The sequence below is a fragment of the Stylophora pistillata genome, chromosome 5 (assembly GCF_964205215.1).
Source record: "Stylophora pistillata chromosome 5, jaStyPist1.2, whole genome shotgun sequence".
In the NCBI taxonomy this organism is placed as follows: Eukaryota; Metazoa; Cnidaria; class Anthozoa; order Scleractinia; family Pocilloporidae; genus Stylophora; species Stylophora pistillata.
In genome coordinates, this window is record NC_142523.1 from 1,835,804 (window position 1) to 1,851,881 (window position 16,078).

At 39.1% G+C, this 16,078-nt stretch overlaps 2 protein-coding genes across 2 annotated transcripts; both read right to left on the bottom strand.

Moving 5' to 3' along the window:
• Positions 1-4,777: 4,777 nt before the first annotated feature.
• Positions 4,778-11,808, bottom strand: LOC111339216 (uncharacterized). The gene is made up of 8 exons (XM_022945811.2): positions 11,597-11,808; positions 11,053-11,149; positions 9,296-9,610; positions 8,450-8,626; positions 7,773-7,946; positions 7,173-7,343; positions 5,931-6,827; positions 4,778-5,658 (listed from the first exon to the last, which is right to left on the bottom strand). Exons 2-8 carry the CDS (start codon positions 11,135-11,137, stop codon positions 5,480-5,482), a joined length of 1,998 nt encoding a protein of 665 aa, XP_022801546.2. The 5' UTR covers positions 11,138-11,149; positions 11,597-11,808; the 3' UTR covers positions 4,778-5,479.
• Positions 11,809-13,545: 1,737 nt separating this feature from the next.
• LOC111339191 (C-type lectin domain family 17, member A-like) lies at positions 13,546-15,959 on the bottom strand. The gene is made up of 3 exons (XM_022945783.2): positions 15,528-15,959; positions 14,131-14,194; positions 13,546-14,005 (listed from the first exon to the last, which is right to left on the bottom strand). The coding sequence occupies exons 2-3, from the start codon at positions 14,183-14,185 to the stop codon at positions 13,575-13,577; spliced, it is 486 nt and encodes a 161-aa protein (XP_022801518.2). The 5' UTR covers positions 14,186-14,194; positions 15,528-15,959; the 3' UTR covers positions 13,546-13,574.
• Between the last annotated feature and the right edge of the window lie 119 nt (positions 15,960-16,078).

A 16,078-nucleotide genomic window follows, 5' to 3' on the forward strand; every position in this document is an offset into this window, starting at 1 on the left:
GTTTAATTATGATTAACAATTAAAGAAGTCTCATTTTAAGCACTAGAAAATATTTTTTCCGGGCTCTATCATGTTAAAGCCACGCAGGATGTACAGAAAAAACGAGGAAAACTTGTAAATCGCTTGTAGACTGACTTCTCTGAGTTTGAAACTCCCTTAAAAGGGAAAAAACCGTTTTATTATGCCCTTAACTGCCACTCTTATTTCACTTATCTTCCAGCAGTAAAGGAAGGGGTTCAAAGATGAATTGACATAAACCAAAGTTAATGTAATTCCCCATGCGGTGTCGAGCGCCAATGTAAGCCCTTTGTAGGAAATCAAACCAAGAACTACGATAAACGGCAAGTAGCAAATAGTCAAGGTGAGCTGAATCCAAAGCACACTAGAAACCGTTTTCTTAAACCGTGCATTGTTCACAGCCATGTTGTCTGTACAAAGAGTTCCACGAGCAACTTCCCCGTTTGTTTGCACGCTTCGCTGATGTTGACGAATTTTCAAAATGATTTTGGCGTAGCAGAAAGAAGATTTTCCAAGGTTTACAACACATAGTGCAACTCCTACTAATATCTCAGCTTGGTCAAATTCAAAAATCGGATATAAGGAAACCACAAACCCTATGGCTGCTACCCAGATAAATAGAAGAACAAGGAAGGTTCGTTTGAAAGTGACGACTTGCCTGTAACGCAAACCTAAATTAAGAGCTAAAAGCCTGTCTATACTTATCGCAGTTGAAGTGAACAACGAAACCGAGCACAAAGTATTCGAGGTAATGTTATTTAAGAATGCAGAGTAAAAGCAGAGATCCTCTCGCCAATCTTGGTTTTTTGTTAAAAGTGACACCAAATATAAGATATACAGAGGCTGTGAAATGCAACCAACCAGCAGATCAGTTAAGGCCAAACAGCGAAACAGAAGCTTCGAGGGCGGATGAAGCGTCGAATCTTTGTGAAAAGCAAATAAGATCAATGTATTTCCCAGAGATGTACTAATGGAGAGCAAAGCGTTGATTACCAAAAGGACGATTGTGTAAGATATTTGTAAATCGTTAGAAGCAGTGGTACAAATTTCAGCTCGCAAGTTGTGGGGATTTTCATCGCTTAGATTCTGAACCATGTTTGACTCAATCTAGAAAAACGTGATGTCGAGGAAAAACAATTTCTTTATTTTACATATTGACTTCAGAAAAGCAAATATGCGAGATGTGAATTAATACAATGATTGCACAAATCCATTAACGATTGCATCACAGATGAATGGCAGGAGTCAAGCAGCTGACTTCAAAACTGAACGAATTTATAAAGATAATATAATCGTTTTGTAGGAATCGGATGGTAAATAGCAAAACGGTATGCGCAAATCACAGCTTTAGCATGCTAAGAGTTTTAAAGGTGATCATGGGATACCGATCGATGCTTTTATCCATTTATACCTATTCCGCTTCAATCTGGCGAAAAAGTTATTTGAACTTTTGCAACCAGCTATGATTAAGTAAATATATAAGAATCTCAATGTCTGGTCATGAATTATTGGGAAAGACTAAAGAAACGAACGAGAAAGAAATCGAAAAATTCAAACGAAACATAATGATCATGACGGGCCGGAAATAAGGCAAAAGGAGAAGCAAAAACACAATGAACTTTAGTAACTTTATAGGAATCATCGAATACAAACGTAAAATACCCATGGCAAATGACTAGTGAAATCAAGAGAATAATAATAATAATAATAATATAGATCAATTTCTATAGCGCATTTCCATGTAAATGCTCTAATGCGCTTTACAACACTGTGCGGGGGACTTTTCCAGACTGAGAAAGTATTGTCCCGATATTTTCTCTAGATGAAAATCGATTTAAGGGAATGACTGTATAAAATTCAGCATATTTAAGTCAAAAGTATGAAATGGAAGTCAATGAAGAAACCCATTATTTAATGATATTCCGTGTCAGGATTTAACTGAATCGCCATCTGCCATTTTCAGTGGCTTTTTGTTTTGTATGTGCCCAAGGAAAATTGTAGTTAGGGTTTGTAAAATAGGTCACCACCATATCTACATATGACTTCTATCAAAGCCGTAGGTCAAAGTCCTTTTAAAGAAATTGCATTATTTTTCATTATTGTAAAACAGTAGAAGTGCAAATTGACTTCTGTGAAATCAAAACTCAATTTCAGTCTCATTTTTTGTTTTGTCTTTTTTGTTCTGTTTATGTTTAATTGATTTTTTGGTTTAGTTTGGTCTATGCTTTTGTTTGTTGGTTTGCTTTCCGTTTTTGTTTATACTGGAAAAAAGCAAAAACAAACACAAAAGCAAAACAAAAACAAAAGGAAAGAGGAATATATCGAGAGACCACTAGTAATTGTTAGTCAAAGGACAGCTGTATTCTCCTTGGACTGACGTCATCGTCATGGCGGCGGTAATTGCAGTTTTTGCGATAAAAAGTTCTTCGCAAAATCGTTTCCATCGTCCAGTGCTGCAGGCGTACACTGGTAACGATTGAAAACGGTTGAAATAGTCAAAAAAAAAATGACGCCGAATGGTACGTATTCTTAATAGAGGCGAAAGAAAAGTTGAAGCCCTCAGAACGACTGAAAAAAATATGTCGTGATTATTTTCACAACACCATGTCCGCAAGATTTAGAGTTTAAATCAGCGCACTAGGACACGTAGAGTTGATTCAAACTCAGTTTCTGATTTGCATTCGAATAAAATAATCAAAATCACACCCATCAGTGAGTAGAGAAGCAAATGCCTAAAAGGTAATAAACTGCATGAGGCAATGAAATATTTTCCATGTTGGAAATGATTGCATTAGAGATAAGGAATGAATTTTTTTGCTTTTATGAGCTGTGTGTTACTTGCAATCATTCGCTGAATATAGTCATGATTATTTCTTATGCGATGGCGAGCCACTCTGTTTGTTTTAACAAAAAAGGTAATAAAGAGTGAAGTACTAGTGAATTTTAAACCAGAAGATACTTTTGAGTTTCTTCATACTAAACATTCTGGAGTCTAATTCAAATACATGATTAGTAGTAAAAATTTCATTAATGTTAGACTACCCGACTCGATTGGTTCAAAACTATAACAAATGCGAATACGATTTTAATTTCTCATTATTTGAACAATTTCGGCGTGTTTATTTTTTCCGCCCAATTTTTGACATAATGTCACTCTGGAAATAAAAAGTTTTCATTTAATTCATATTCTTACATAATCACCACTGAATACAGCAAACAAAACAACCGTTCTACGCGTTCGAATAAACTCCGAAAATGGATCATTCTTTTGTCAACGGAAGCAAGAATTCACTTCGATTTATTTTCTGTATGGCAACACCAATAAGATTTAATCAAAATCATGCCTTATATCTAATAACCGTGGTTGCTTTTCTATCTGTCACCGCATTTATAGGAAATGTTCTCATCTTAATTGCCCTACAGAAGATATCTTCGATTCATCCGCCATCGAAACTTTTGTTCCGTTGCTTGGCTGTCACGGACATTCTTGTCGCCCTCTTAGCAGAACCTCTACATGCTGTTTACTTGTTTTCGATCAGGTCAATGGTAGAAGAAGGAAGCATTATCTGTTTTTACACAGCGACATTCTCGATTACCATTGCCACAACTTTGTGCGGAGTTTCGCTTTTCATATCAACGGCCATCAGTTTGGACCGACTTCTGGCATTGGTGTTAGGTCTTCGCTACAGACATGTTGTAACATTCAAGCGAACCTTTTCAGCTGTGATTAGCTTATGTTTACTTGGCGTCATCTTGATCGCTGTGTCCTTTTGGGGATTTATTCTCAGAAAAAGTGTGTCCTTCATCGCCATAACATTATTGATATTTTGCCTGGCAGTTTCTGCAGTCAGTTACACCAAGATAGTTCTCATACTTCGCCAGCGTGAAAGTCAAATTGCGAGTCATTCACAAGCAAGATTTTCACCAAACGTATCGCGGTTAAGAAAGGTTGTTTGCAGTGCGCTGTGGGTGCAGGTGACTTTAGAAGTATGCTACATCCCTTTCATTGTAGTTACCACAATTTTTGTTTTTAATGAGGGAAGGAGAATTCAATCTTTGTATATCGCCTGGGAATTCACAGGAATTTTGATTTTTTTGAGCTCGTCACTCAACCCGTTTCTTTACTGTTATAAAATCCCGGAGGTGAGACAGGCGGTAAAGCACACAATACGGCAGGTGTTTCGATTATCAAACGAGGAAGATTCAGGGATAAATTGATTTCTACCAACTAGCAATAATTATGAATTAATAAACTGTGTTCAGTGTAGCCTAGGAATTGTTATTTTTGTTTCGGTGTAACCGACAAAATCCGGTGTATAATCAAACCTTCGATTTGTGGTGTGGCTCACAGTTCTTATCCATAGCAACTTATTTCTTTCGAATAAATAGTTGCGATTTAACTCCATATCTTCCCATAGCGTCTACACCGAAGCGAGTTAACTCGCAGGTCTTCTCTCCGCTGGCGGGATTCAAATCTTTTGCATGCAATCGAGACGAGTGGTCAGTCCAAGATGGCGCCCAAGCCCTGGAGTCACCCAGCTTCCAGTAGGATGCAACACGAATAGTTTGCGTTCTTCTTAAGTTGAAGGCTATTAAGTGATGCTCATATCATTACCAAGAATCGCTTTTAAAACACTCCACGTTAGAAAACCATACGGGCGCTCGAAGAACTAATTCATGCCTAACTTATTACAGAGGCGTTCGGAATGAGTTCCCCAATATAGAATGGAATATCATCATCAAAAATCAATTGGAGCTATTGACAACGGAAGTTTCGTTTATTCATCAATGTTGCTGCCAAGAGACCGCATGATGGAGGAAGCTGAGAACGAGAGAGTTTAAAAGCACCTTTTACAAAACAAATTGCTCTTTGAAATATTGCTTTATACCCAGTGAAACCTTTCACTTCCAGGAGTTACCAAAAAAGACTTTTTCTTCAAAATTTAGATATAATATAGATCTTTCAAACGAATGGCGATCAAAAGAAAGAGAATTATCAACAAGGGAATACCGTTTGATGAAACATCAAACCCCACAGTCCTAAAATAAAGAGAAAGTTTGACGGACGGAGCTGAGAACTGAATAAAGATGTAAATCTTGGAGGTTAAAAGTCAAAGACTAAACCCTCCTACCTTTCTAAGTTAATCATACTAAAAAATATTTAAGTTAGGATCAAGTGGTCGGATTAAAATAATCTTAAAATTAGTAAATGGTCATGCGCGAATTCGAAGTTTCATCTGTATTGATTCAGAGACTGAGTAAGCAATCGGCAAGATGAGATAATTTCCCACAAAATCAACCGACAAAATTGAGTTCAGTAAGTTGTACTTTTCTTTGAGGATTTAAAGAATGCAGGGAAAATTGATTGCGGAGATGAAAAAAAAATTGATAAAGTTAGAGAGGTATCGTTACAAATTAACAAATAGAAATCAAAAAAACTAGAAATTAACAACTAGAAATCCTATGAAGTATCAATGAGGTTTCTCTTTCCAGTGCGGCGGCGTGTAGGCAGCAGCCGCATTCCTAGTCGTCTTGCCTTCTCCACCTCAATTTTGGAGACGTTGAACAGTATGATAGCTTTTTCACTAAGGACAGAAAACTGCCCCCGTGAAGCTTGGCCAAAGGAGTTTGCTCTCAAGGCTGTGAAGATAGTTAGAGGACAAAAATAAGACGGTCCATACTATCATACTTAACCTAAAACTGGGCGTATATACGTGAATCTGATGAAATATAACTGGTTGATTAACTCACTAAGGACAGAAAACTGCCCCCCGTGAAACTTGGCCAAGGGAGTTTGCTCTCAAGGATGTAAAGATAGTTACAAGACATAAATAAGACGATCCATACTATCATACTTACCCTAGAACCGCGCGTATATACATGTATCTGATGAAATATAACTGGTTGATTACCTCCAAAACGGCTTCTCATCTGCAGTCTCGGTGGATTCTGGTATTGCACTCGTACTCCTCCTGGTAATCTTAAGTTATTCAAAACTGCTGTAGTACGTAGCTGGTTCGTGCCGGGCATTGGTGCAGTGACGGAGGAAAAATGAGCATGCATGTGAACTGCACTCCTCCTTTGCCAGTCTGTCCATATCTTGTCCACAAAACCATGGTGCAGCATAAACTCAGGAGCAGCAGCCGAGTCGAATGAACACATGGTTCCTCCTATAAAGCAGTGAACAGTGTCATGAAGATTTATTCGCAGCGCAATCTCGAAGGAATCAAATTGCAAATGAGGAATCCTTAGCACTTCTGCGACTGCTGCGGAATCAGGGGGGTTGTCAGTAAGATTAAACTGACGACGAAGACAGCTACCCCCGGCTGATGGCACAACATTCCAAACTCCTCGCCTGAATGGACCACTTGTCACACACTGCTCGGTTGTTTGTTCTCCATTCCCACCAAAACCACTATTTCCTGGAAACCACAGATCGGACGCTCTGCGGCGCCAGGGAGAACGTGATGCTACGCTCCAGTCCCAGTAAGGAACCGTCACTGTGCAGTCCACGCGTCGAAGAAGATTCTCATATTGTAGCATGAACCATCGATGCCATGGTAAGAAAAAATCTCGTTGATGAATCCCTGAATTGAATATTGTTTTATGTTGGGTTACCATACTGTCATAATCGGTTTTGTATCTGGGATCTGTTGACACAGTGCGGACAGCTCTGACGTATTTTTCACGATCAGCTCTTGACATGGTTGTAAATTCCCGTCTCACTCGTGTGCACTGGACAAAGCGCCCACGAGAACATCTACAACGCTGGCCACACCTATCGGTCACTATGCTCCTCTCCACACAACCTGTGAGGAAACCATGGGAACATATCAGATCTCTAGACACCACGTGCTAAAAAACATTTTTCTTTTTTTATAAGTTCAAGGAAAATAAGAGAGCTAAAAAATTTTCTCTTAGTCAATTAAGGTGATACAGCTTTTACCAAGAGGCACAAAGTATAATCGCTCCTCTACTTTAAGTTGGATAGCTGTCAAGAACTGAAATTAGTTATTAAGAGGATTTCCTCGACTGTCTCTATCTTCACTGAAAGGAACATGACCATGACCTCTCTAATACATCGACAAGACATCATTTGACTACGTCAAGAACATTTTCCGAAGTAGAATCGAGACTCAAGTCTGAAGTGTTACCTGGACAGCGATTGGTATTGCATGAACGGACTAGGATGTTCCTTCCTGGGCATGTGGATCCACCATTTCTTGGAGGGGGGTTGGTACATGTTCTGACTCGTCGCTGTGTTCCTCCTCCACAACTTCTGGAACAGGAGCTCCACCGTCGCCATCCTGACCACCCACCATTGACTGATGTTAAACAGCAACAAACAAACCAACAGAAAAAAAAGCTGTGATACTCGGTTTTCTCATTACCACTTACGCGGTGATTTAAATCGTTAAATGGTTGTTCTAGTTTAATTTTGTTGTTTATCGTGGTTTTATTTAATCGTTTGTTTCACTATGTAGGAGTCCGGCTAATCAATCATATCGTCACGCTTCTGATGGATCATTTATCATTTTCGTTGTCATAATGCTTAAAACATACGCGTTTAATACTTTGGAATTACGAATTCCATAGTCAAAAGGACGCTGCACATTTATAACTACAAACTGGGAATTCCACTTGAGTTACAGCTTTTAAAGTCTAGCTGTTATAACTGCTTATAAAAAACGCGCGCGTTATCGATTGCGTATTATAAGTCACAAAAAAGTCACTCAGTGTAAAAACTAGCATACCAGGACATCTATTTGAGCTGCAGCTTCTTCTTTGAGAGTTTGAACCTCGGCAGTAATTGCCTCCATTTCTTGGAGGAGGGTTGCTGCATGTTCTGGTCCTGAGTTGTGACCCTCTGCCACAGCTTCGTGAGCAGGAGCTCCATGACTGCCAAGCTGACCATCTTCCATGAACAACTGCGAGGAGTTTTGTAAAAACCACTGAGAAATGCAACATTTTTTGTGATGGGGGAAACAAACATTCTAAGATTCCTTCCCCTACCCGCTCCCCCCTCCCACCCCACCCCCCTCTCAATAGGAAACACTCATTTGAAATGCTGAACTTACGTGTAGCTGGTGACCATAACACTTTGTAGTCGAAATGTGAAAATGATAGGCGAAAGTGAATCATATTAAAATGCCGATTTGAAAGTAGATGCTCATCTAATCTTTAGGTATAACCACCAACCTAAGGAAGTAAGGTATTAAGTTGAAAAAGCGGCTTAGTACTCGTGCTTTACAGTTCAGATGTGTGTTGTTGGAGAAGCTCCATCAGTTAAGCCCGAATGAACTTCAGAGCGGTGGCAAAATCAAACAAACATACAAACTAGGGAAAACGCGCAGATCGTTAGATAATCAGATTTCTTAATTAGCTCATAAGTATACCAATTCTGACAGGCAAAGAACAGCGAAACTCCTACCTCTAGTTTGGCAGCGGTTGGTATTGCAAAGCTGCGTCTGAGAGTTCGATCCATGACACCTTACGCCACCATTGGTCGGTGGAGGATTGGTACAGCTACGTTTGCGCGTTCGAGTTCCACCATTACAACTGGCACTACACGAGCTCCAACGAGACCAGGGCGCCCAGTTCCCCTTTGCTGATGGTGAAAAAAAAAAAGCCAGATTTTTTTAATGTAAAGAATCTTACAACGACGAAATCAAGACACAGGCTAACTGAATTAAATATCAGAATATATATCGGCACTGAGGTAAATATGAAAGGAGAAAGATGAGGACTTTTTTTTTCTTCAATCATGAGGATTTTTTATAAAATAATCAGCAGTGAAAATTTGAGAAATGAATTTATCGTATCCCTGGGAAAACATGATCAAAACAGGTATAGTCAGCGGTTACAACCTGATCCTACATTTAACAAATGGTAAACACCACAGCGTACACTATTGAGTTATGGATGCACGCGGGAGGTTGCTAAGCACGAAAGAAGCGTAAGAGTCGCTCGAGGCGATAGCCGAGAGCGACTCTAGCTTCTTGAGTGCTTAGCAGACCTCCCAAGTGCATCCATAACTCAATAGTGTACGGTGTGGTGTTTACCATTTGTTTTATAACATAACATTGATACATTGTAGCTAAAGAGTTCCCTTTTATTTAACAAATCTTACGTGACCAGAAAAAACAAGCGCGCGCGGAAAAATAGTCTTTGTATTTGCTCACGTCAGCAGCGTACACCCATGGGCAAATGGGGGACGCTAAATTGACCAATCAGAGCGCGCGCTTTACTTTGGTTATGTTATAATTAATAATGTCACCTGGTGATGAACTTTGAACCGTGTACACGTTGCCAGACCCAAGCCAACCTATTCCTCTATAACAATATGAGCCAAGGCCATAGTTTCCGTATTCCCTTTCAGCGCTTGGACCCCAGCGACAATCTGCGAAGTCCTGAATAGAAAATATCCGATATCCTTTGGCGGCGGCCGCACTGGCGCATGATTGTATGATGTGGTGACTATCAGGCCACCACCTTACAATATTTACTCTTAAGAACAGTATGGAAAATATCCTTTGACTTGGGTGGGTCGTTCTATCTTGGTAACACCCTAAAGACGTAACTGAAACCGGGCCTGGAAGTAAACAGAAAAACAAATTTACATATTAGGGAGACATGTCACGTTTATGCTACATACGAGCTCGTGGAGCGTAAAATGCTTTTCCCGGGATCCTAGTCAAGACAAATTCTCCCCCCAAAACCTCCCGTTTTCGACACTTTTTCAAGTTTTGTGACAGTTAGGTGGTCCTGGCCTGAACTCCTTCCCTTTTACTTCATGAGATGATTTTTCATTATTGTGAAACGACCAAAATGATAAAACATTTTGATTCAGATGGCGAGAAAGCATTAACTCAAAGAAGCAAAATGGCTTGAAAAATGCTAATTCCAGTGAAAAACAGCGTGAATGTCAACATAACACGCACTGAGGTACGCTGTCTGGATTTGACAAAATGGCCTCCCACCTCCACCCCACCCTTCCCCCTCCCTTCTCCCCCCCGGCCCTGTACGGCACCGTACAGCTGCATGTCTGTCAATGACAACGTTTATAACAACAGAAAATGGAAAAATAAGCTCTTGTTTTACTCGGTCATCTTCTGCTACTTGAATATCTACTGAAGACAACATAGCAAACTAATATTTTGTTTACACCAGGGTAAATATTTTCACCGTAATTCACAAACGGCTGAAAACGGATGGAAAGTAGTTCAATCGAAGATGTGCCAAAAAAATGTGATTGCCGAGATAAATAGGGAACTTCAGACCAGACTTGCGCAAAATGCCCTTCTGACTCGAGTGGGCCATGGTGTTTGGTTGTTTAAATAATGTGAGCAGCCGTATCTTCGAGTCCCATTTTTTTTTTTTTAATGTGATGACGTAATGATGATATCATTATTCCAATACTGGCATCTTTTTTTCTCAGAAAAAGCTAATTTTATTTTGAAAAACATTTATGTGTCGCTAATTATATTGCCTAAGAAAATCAATACGAAAGTAAGCAAAAATTTCCTAAATATTCTTCCTTCATTACTAAACGATATGCAAATAAAATGACCCGTAGTTTGAGACTCAGACGTTTTATTTCCTGCGTCTTTCCGTCGGATTTCCAAATAACAGCCGTAAATGACACCAGCTAACGGGAAATGGGAAGGAGAGATGAATTTGACCACACAGTTACCCGTTGGTCATTTCGCAATTACGCGACAGATTGGAATATCACCCAGCGCATAGGACTGATCCCTTCATGATATTACATAAGTGCCCTATTATTTTAATCAACACTGGCCTATTTAAAATGAAAAATATAATTATTCGATGAGAGTTTTTGTGCTCTCATCGTTTCTTAACTGAATCGCAAACACGACACGAATCGATTTTACAGAGAACCTGTTTCTTACTACTCTATTATGAAATCCTAACCGAGTACATCGTTGAAGTGTTTGTTGTCTTCTCATTTCTTTTTTCAGTCAGCTTTTTAGTTATGAGGCTAGTGATATCGTGTTTCGTAGTGTCAGTTACCTTGTCTTCTGGAATTAGCGTTTTGGCAGTGAACGAGGAGAATCAGTAACATGTATAACTTCCTCCAGGCTGTCTCAAGTGCCATTTTGCAGTCACTCTACATAATACGAAATAATAGTTAGATTATTGTTGTGTTGAAAACTCTTAAACACTAATCGCTTTAAAGGACTAAGAAATCTTTCTGCGGGTTCAAATGCTTTTTCAATAGTAAAGCTAGGATACTTAAGAAGACCCTATTCTAGAAAGAACAAAATATTATTTTCTTGCGAAAGAAAACCGGTTACTTCAGAAGAAGTCATCTTGACAAACCTTGGAGAGATTGTCCTGACTGAAGTTTAAACGCCGTTGCCGTTTTAAACGCCGTTGCCGTTTAGATTTTTTCCATAAAGCCGTGGTGTATTTCGAACAATATCTAACAATTTTGGAAGAGTTAAAACATATCCCTAAAGCAACAAAATTGATACCTTATACAAGTATCTCTAAGACAAAGCCATCTTCAAACAACATAATAAAGAAGATACTGTAATTAAGAATGAAATCTTACCTGAACAAGTTTAGACGAGAGAATCTCTTCAACACAAGGTATGAGATGCGTAGTCACTTCTTCATTGATTAAGTCAGTTAAAAATCAGCTGTAGTCGTGGTCCAATCAAAAGTCGTAAGAAAGACAAACTAAGGTAAAAACATTTTTCACCGCATCTTTCAATCTTTTCGATAGCTTTTAAGTACGTGCTTCATTATTGACGCAACAAGACATTCTTAATTTGACCGCAAACACTTTCATGGCGAAGGCAATATCATACAGTAATCAATTTAACAGTATTGGGCTCTCAACCGGACTGGTGGTTATATTCGATACTGATTGACCTTGGTTGAGGTTGAAAGGGGTCGACCAATAAAGCTATTTTTTACCTTTATTTAAAAGAACGAACCAAACTGCTGTGGGAGGCATGACGAGTTTTCCTTCGGAATAGGGCGATATTTCCTCATGTGATTTGTTATATTGTCTTTCAGACACAAAAAGCAAAGACCTCATGTCCTTACGAATTTGTTCTTGTTTTATTTTTGGATCAAGTTGATAATTCCACAGGAAAACCTTTACGCTCAATTAATATGCAAAGCGTGAAATGTAAGATCTGAAGAATTTTTTGAAGGGTTTTTAACGTAGGTTTTGAGCTTTTTATAGGATGGGAAACTTTTGCAACTTGATTTAAGTTCTTGATCTCAAATAAGAGCGACAAGTGAAAGCTTTGTTATAAACATGCGCTCGAGTGATATTATAGTGCAAGTCTTCGTGCATGTGCAAGACAGTTATTTGGAAAAATTACCGTACGCCAAGATTTAGTTAATAAATGAAACATTTTAATTTATTTTGCATGAAATCATTGTTTAACTCCTGAGATGTACCGAATGATTTGTTCAACGTTCCAAGGAGAGGTGGCTCAGCTATAAGAATTAGTACATGTATATTGAAATCCCTGTTGTGCTATTTCGAAAGTCAATGGTCAAAGTTTATCATGACATCATGTGTGTGTTGGACGGTTTACGTAATGCATGAGACATAAAGCCTGTGTGGTAGTTAACGTATACTTTTTACGACTGCAGCGTATTAGAAGCGTTTTTTTCTTGCGTCTTTAGTTATACAGCCAAAAGTTAATATTAGCAACTTCAATTGATGTGTATGATGCACGATCCTATCTCATTCAATTGATGTGCTCCTAATATAACGCATTTTTACCATATTAAAATTCTCAGCTGAGACCATCAATGAAATTTTGACAAGAATATCAAGGTGTTTAAATGAGTCTTTGAAATATCGTACAGCGCATGATTTAAGGACTGCAGGTGTAGTTGTGGGAAAAAACCAACAAAGGCTCTTCCCATGATTCCAGATGGGAGAGGTCGATGAAGACCACAGGTTTCCCTTATAATGTGATACTTGGCCAACCTCGTTCCCAGGGCCTTTTCCCTTAGTTGGGGGTGGGGCACCCCAGCCAAGGGAAAAGGCCCTGGGAACGAGTTTGATACTTGGCATACCTTGGCATACATTTGTCATTAATAGATCAATGAATACACTTTGTGTGTTTTAAAGTTACGTTGAATACAAATATGATTAAGGAACATTAACTATCGCCTTGAAGGTGAAGGCGAAGATTTTTTGAGGGGTATCACATGATTTTCAGGGCGAAGGGAGGGGAAATCAGTCGTCGCTAACCGAGTTTGAAGGGGAGGGGGACTATAGAAAATTGATCGCCAATTAACTGCCAACGACTGAGGGGGGAAGGGTCAATTAAATCTTAACGTAAAGCAGCCAAAATTCTCGATCCAACCCCCAGGTGATAACTTATGATCAGTCCCCGTGTGTGCGCTTTAAGGAATGGACACCATTGGCATCTTCCACTTCACCCCCACCCCCTTCAAACAAAAAGTCAAATTGTGAGCCTAGCCATTAGATATGATTAATCTTAGAGACAAATAACACTAAAAATAGTAGTAATGAAGATGATAAAAAATTATAATTTCTAAGGTTCCTTTTCACAAATGTACATAAGATTTTTATAACACTGGAAATCGTTCCAAACTCCAATTTGCGGTGGACCGGCAGGCCAGAATACTCCATTAGCGATTTCACCACAATCCTGTTCGTCATCTTCATTATTTGGTTGTTCATCGGCCCAGTTTGAATAGTTTGCAGGTGATCCATCTGTCCAGACGAATTCTCCTTCCTTGAGTCTGTCCGTGAGTCCAATCCACGCCTCTCGATTTACCTCGCCTTTTGGGATTTGCAGGAATGTACTCAGCAAATAGCTGTTTTCTTCCTCAGAATCTATTTTGGCCAGGTGAGAACTTGCTTCTAGACAGCTATCGTTTGCATCATCCCATGATTTCTTTTCCGTGAACAGTTTGTAGCAGCTAGAATTCTCCCCAGGCGTCTCCCATCCTTCTTCGCATTCTTTAAAGAGGAAACAAACAAATAAACAATCAAATTAGCCAAAACCATATTTTTTTCCGATTTCCAGTGGACTCTACCGCCATAAAGCTGGCCACCTTTCCGATAACCGGGAATTTAACGCTTACCTGCAATACAGTTAGCGATAAGAAATGCGAAAATGATTCCATCCAACCTCATCATTGAGCAATTCTACAAAAGAGGCAAGTTTAGATGCTCTTACAAGTTGTTTTTAATTTTTTTCTTGTGTCGTAAAAGCTGGAATATTATAATGTACTTCTCTTTTCATCATAGCTTTATTGAGCACTTCTAAGCAGGATATTTTCCCCATAAAATATAACTTACTTTTGAAGAAATCTTAAGAGTAATCGTTGTGTTGCTCATGAGTGGTCTATCGTGCACCAACTCCCCCTCCCCCCCCCACCCTCTCCGCCGCCAATTTAGATTTCGGTCGTAGGCAAAGTAGTCAGGGATGAAATCTCGAGGACGAGGAGAAAGTGTGAAAGGCTGTGGAATAACCTTCCTCTTTACTTATGACCTTTATACCAAATAGTGAAGTGATAGATTAAAGGCATACCATTTTTGTCACTTTGCAATTATACCCAACCATACTACAGCTTTCTCTGTAATAAAAGTCAGTCCCCCACTATCCGAGTTAAGTGAACGTCGATGTCTTCTCAAAATATCTGAGCTTGTCTGTCCTATTCTAGAGTTCATTTCCGTAAAGAAGAAATTTTCGTCTGGTACAAATTCAGGTTAGGAATCGAAGAATCAGGGGCCAACAAAAAGCATGAGTTAGAACCGTAAGATTTGAGACTACATCCCTTTTTACCATCGAAAGGCTACAGGAAGCTAAGAAAATTACTCTTCTAGAAGCTATAATACTCTGAAAGCCTAACTAGTTAAAATATTTAGACACATTCGATTTGGTAAATGCCTCATCTCAGTCACCCAGCAGTTCACTTTGAGTACAGCTTGGAATACTCTCCAGAGATGTCTTACCTTATATTGGCGACCAATATCATTGGTAACAACGATTAAAAATTTAAAAAAAGACACAAGCTAATATCCTTCGCTCTTTAATTTCCTTAGTAGTGCCGGGGAGTTCTCCTCTCAAAGTCAGCATTCAAAATGTCGCTTAGTTAATTAAACGCAGCTTTTACTCAACACCTTATAAAATCAAAAAATCAAGTGATGAAAAATAACATATTTTTCTACACAGACGATGATAACTAGAAAGGTGAAAACAAGCCGGCAACTTGAAATAAGTTTTAAACCTCATTTCACGTGTTTAAATGTAACACTATACAACACGTATATGTGCACGATCCTTCGCAGTAAAGCACTATTTAAGTAATAGTGAAAATCAGACCTGAAAAAAATTCAGGCCTGTACGGGATTCGAACCACTGACCTCTGCGATACTAGTGCAGCACTCTACCAATTGAGCTAAAAAGCCAACTGGGAGCAGGCCATCAAATTAATTCGACATAAACCCGTAGATGATAAATCAACAACACGCTTACCTCTATAAAACACTTCTATGCGTCTCGTGAATTCCCGCGTTCTTTCGTAAAAGCAGAATTCTATTTGAAGCCAGGCATAAAATGGAACGATATGTTTTAGTCTTTGTAACACTGATTCGACTATGTCATGAATCGAGCCACCAGAAGGAAAATCCGCCGTTGCCTAATGCTGTTAAGGATTTTCGCACCTTTGATATGGCCACCAGTTTGACAAGAAACTGACGCGACCATTTGAAACAATAATGCTGTATCACACCTCTTCAGAGTAATCAGATAAATGCATGAAGAATCGACCGCATCGATGCCCTCGTCATGTAAATTGTATTGTTTTTATTCCCCTCTATTGTGGTCGTGCAATGTTTTACTTGATAAATTTGAGTAAATTATGTGCTGGGTTTTAAAGGCTTTTTACTTAAACGAAGGATCTGCTTACTGAAACGTTGAATTTCAACCAGTCCTCCACCCCCACAATAACATTTTTTCTTCGTCGTTTCAACTTCTGATCTGAAAATGTTAGAAGATTTGAAGATGAAAATGCACAAGGCAAGAAT

What these genes read in the sequence shown, in the direction of transcription:
- LOC111339191 (XM_022945783.2), bottom strand. Translation starts at nt 14,185, where the DNA reads ATGATGAGGTTGGATGGAATCATTTTCGCATTTCTTATCGCTAACTGT. An exon ending in TATCGCTAACTGTATTGCAG is followed by an intron (nt 14,006 to 14,130) that starts GTAAGCGTTAAA and finishes TCCTCTTTAAAG; the next exon opens with AATGCGAAGAAGGATGGGAG.
- LOC111339216 (XM_022945811.2), bottom strand. Translation starts at nt 11,137, where the DNA reads ATGGCACTTGAGACAGCCTGGAGGAAGTTATACATGTTACTGATTCTC. An exon ending in CAACCGCTGCCAAACTAGAG is followed by an intron (nt 7,947 to 8,449) that starts GTAGGAGTTTCG and finishes AACTCCTCGCAG; the next exon opens with TTGTTCATGGAAGATGGTCA. An exon ending in CAATACCAATCGCTGTCCAG is followed by an intron (nt 6,828 to 7,172) that starts GTAACACTTCAG and finishes GTTTCCTCACAG; the next exon opens with GTTGTGTGGAGAGGAGCATA.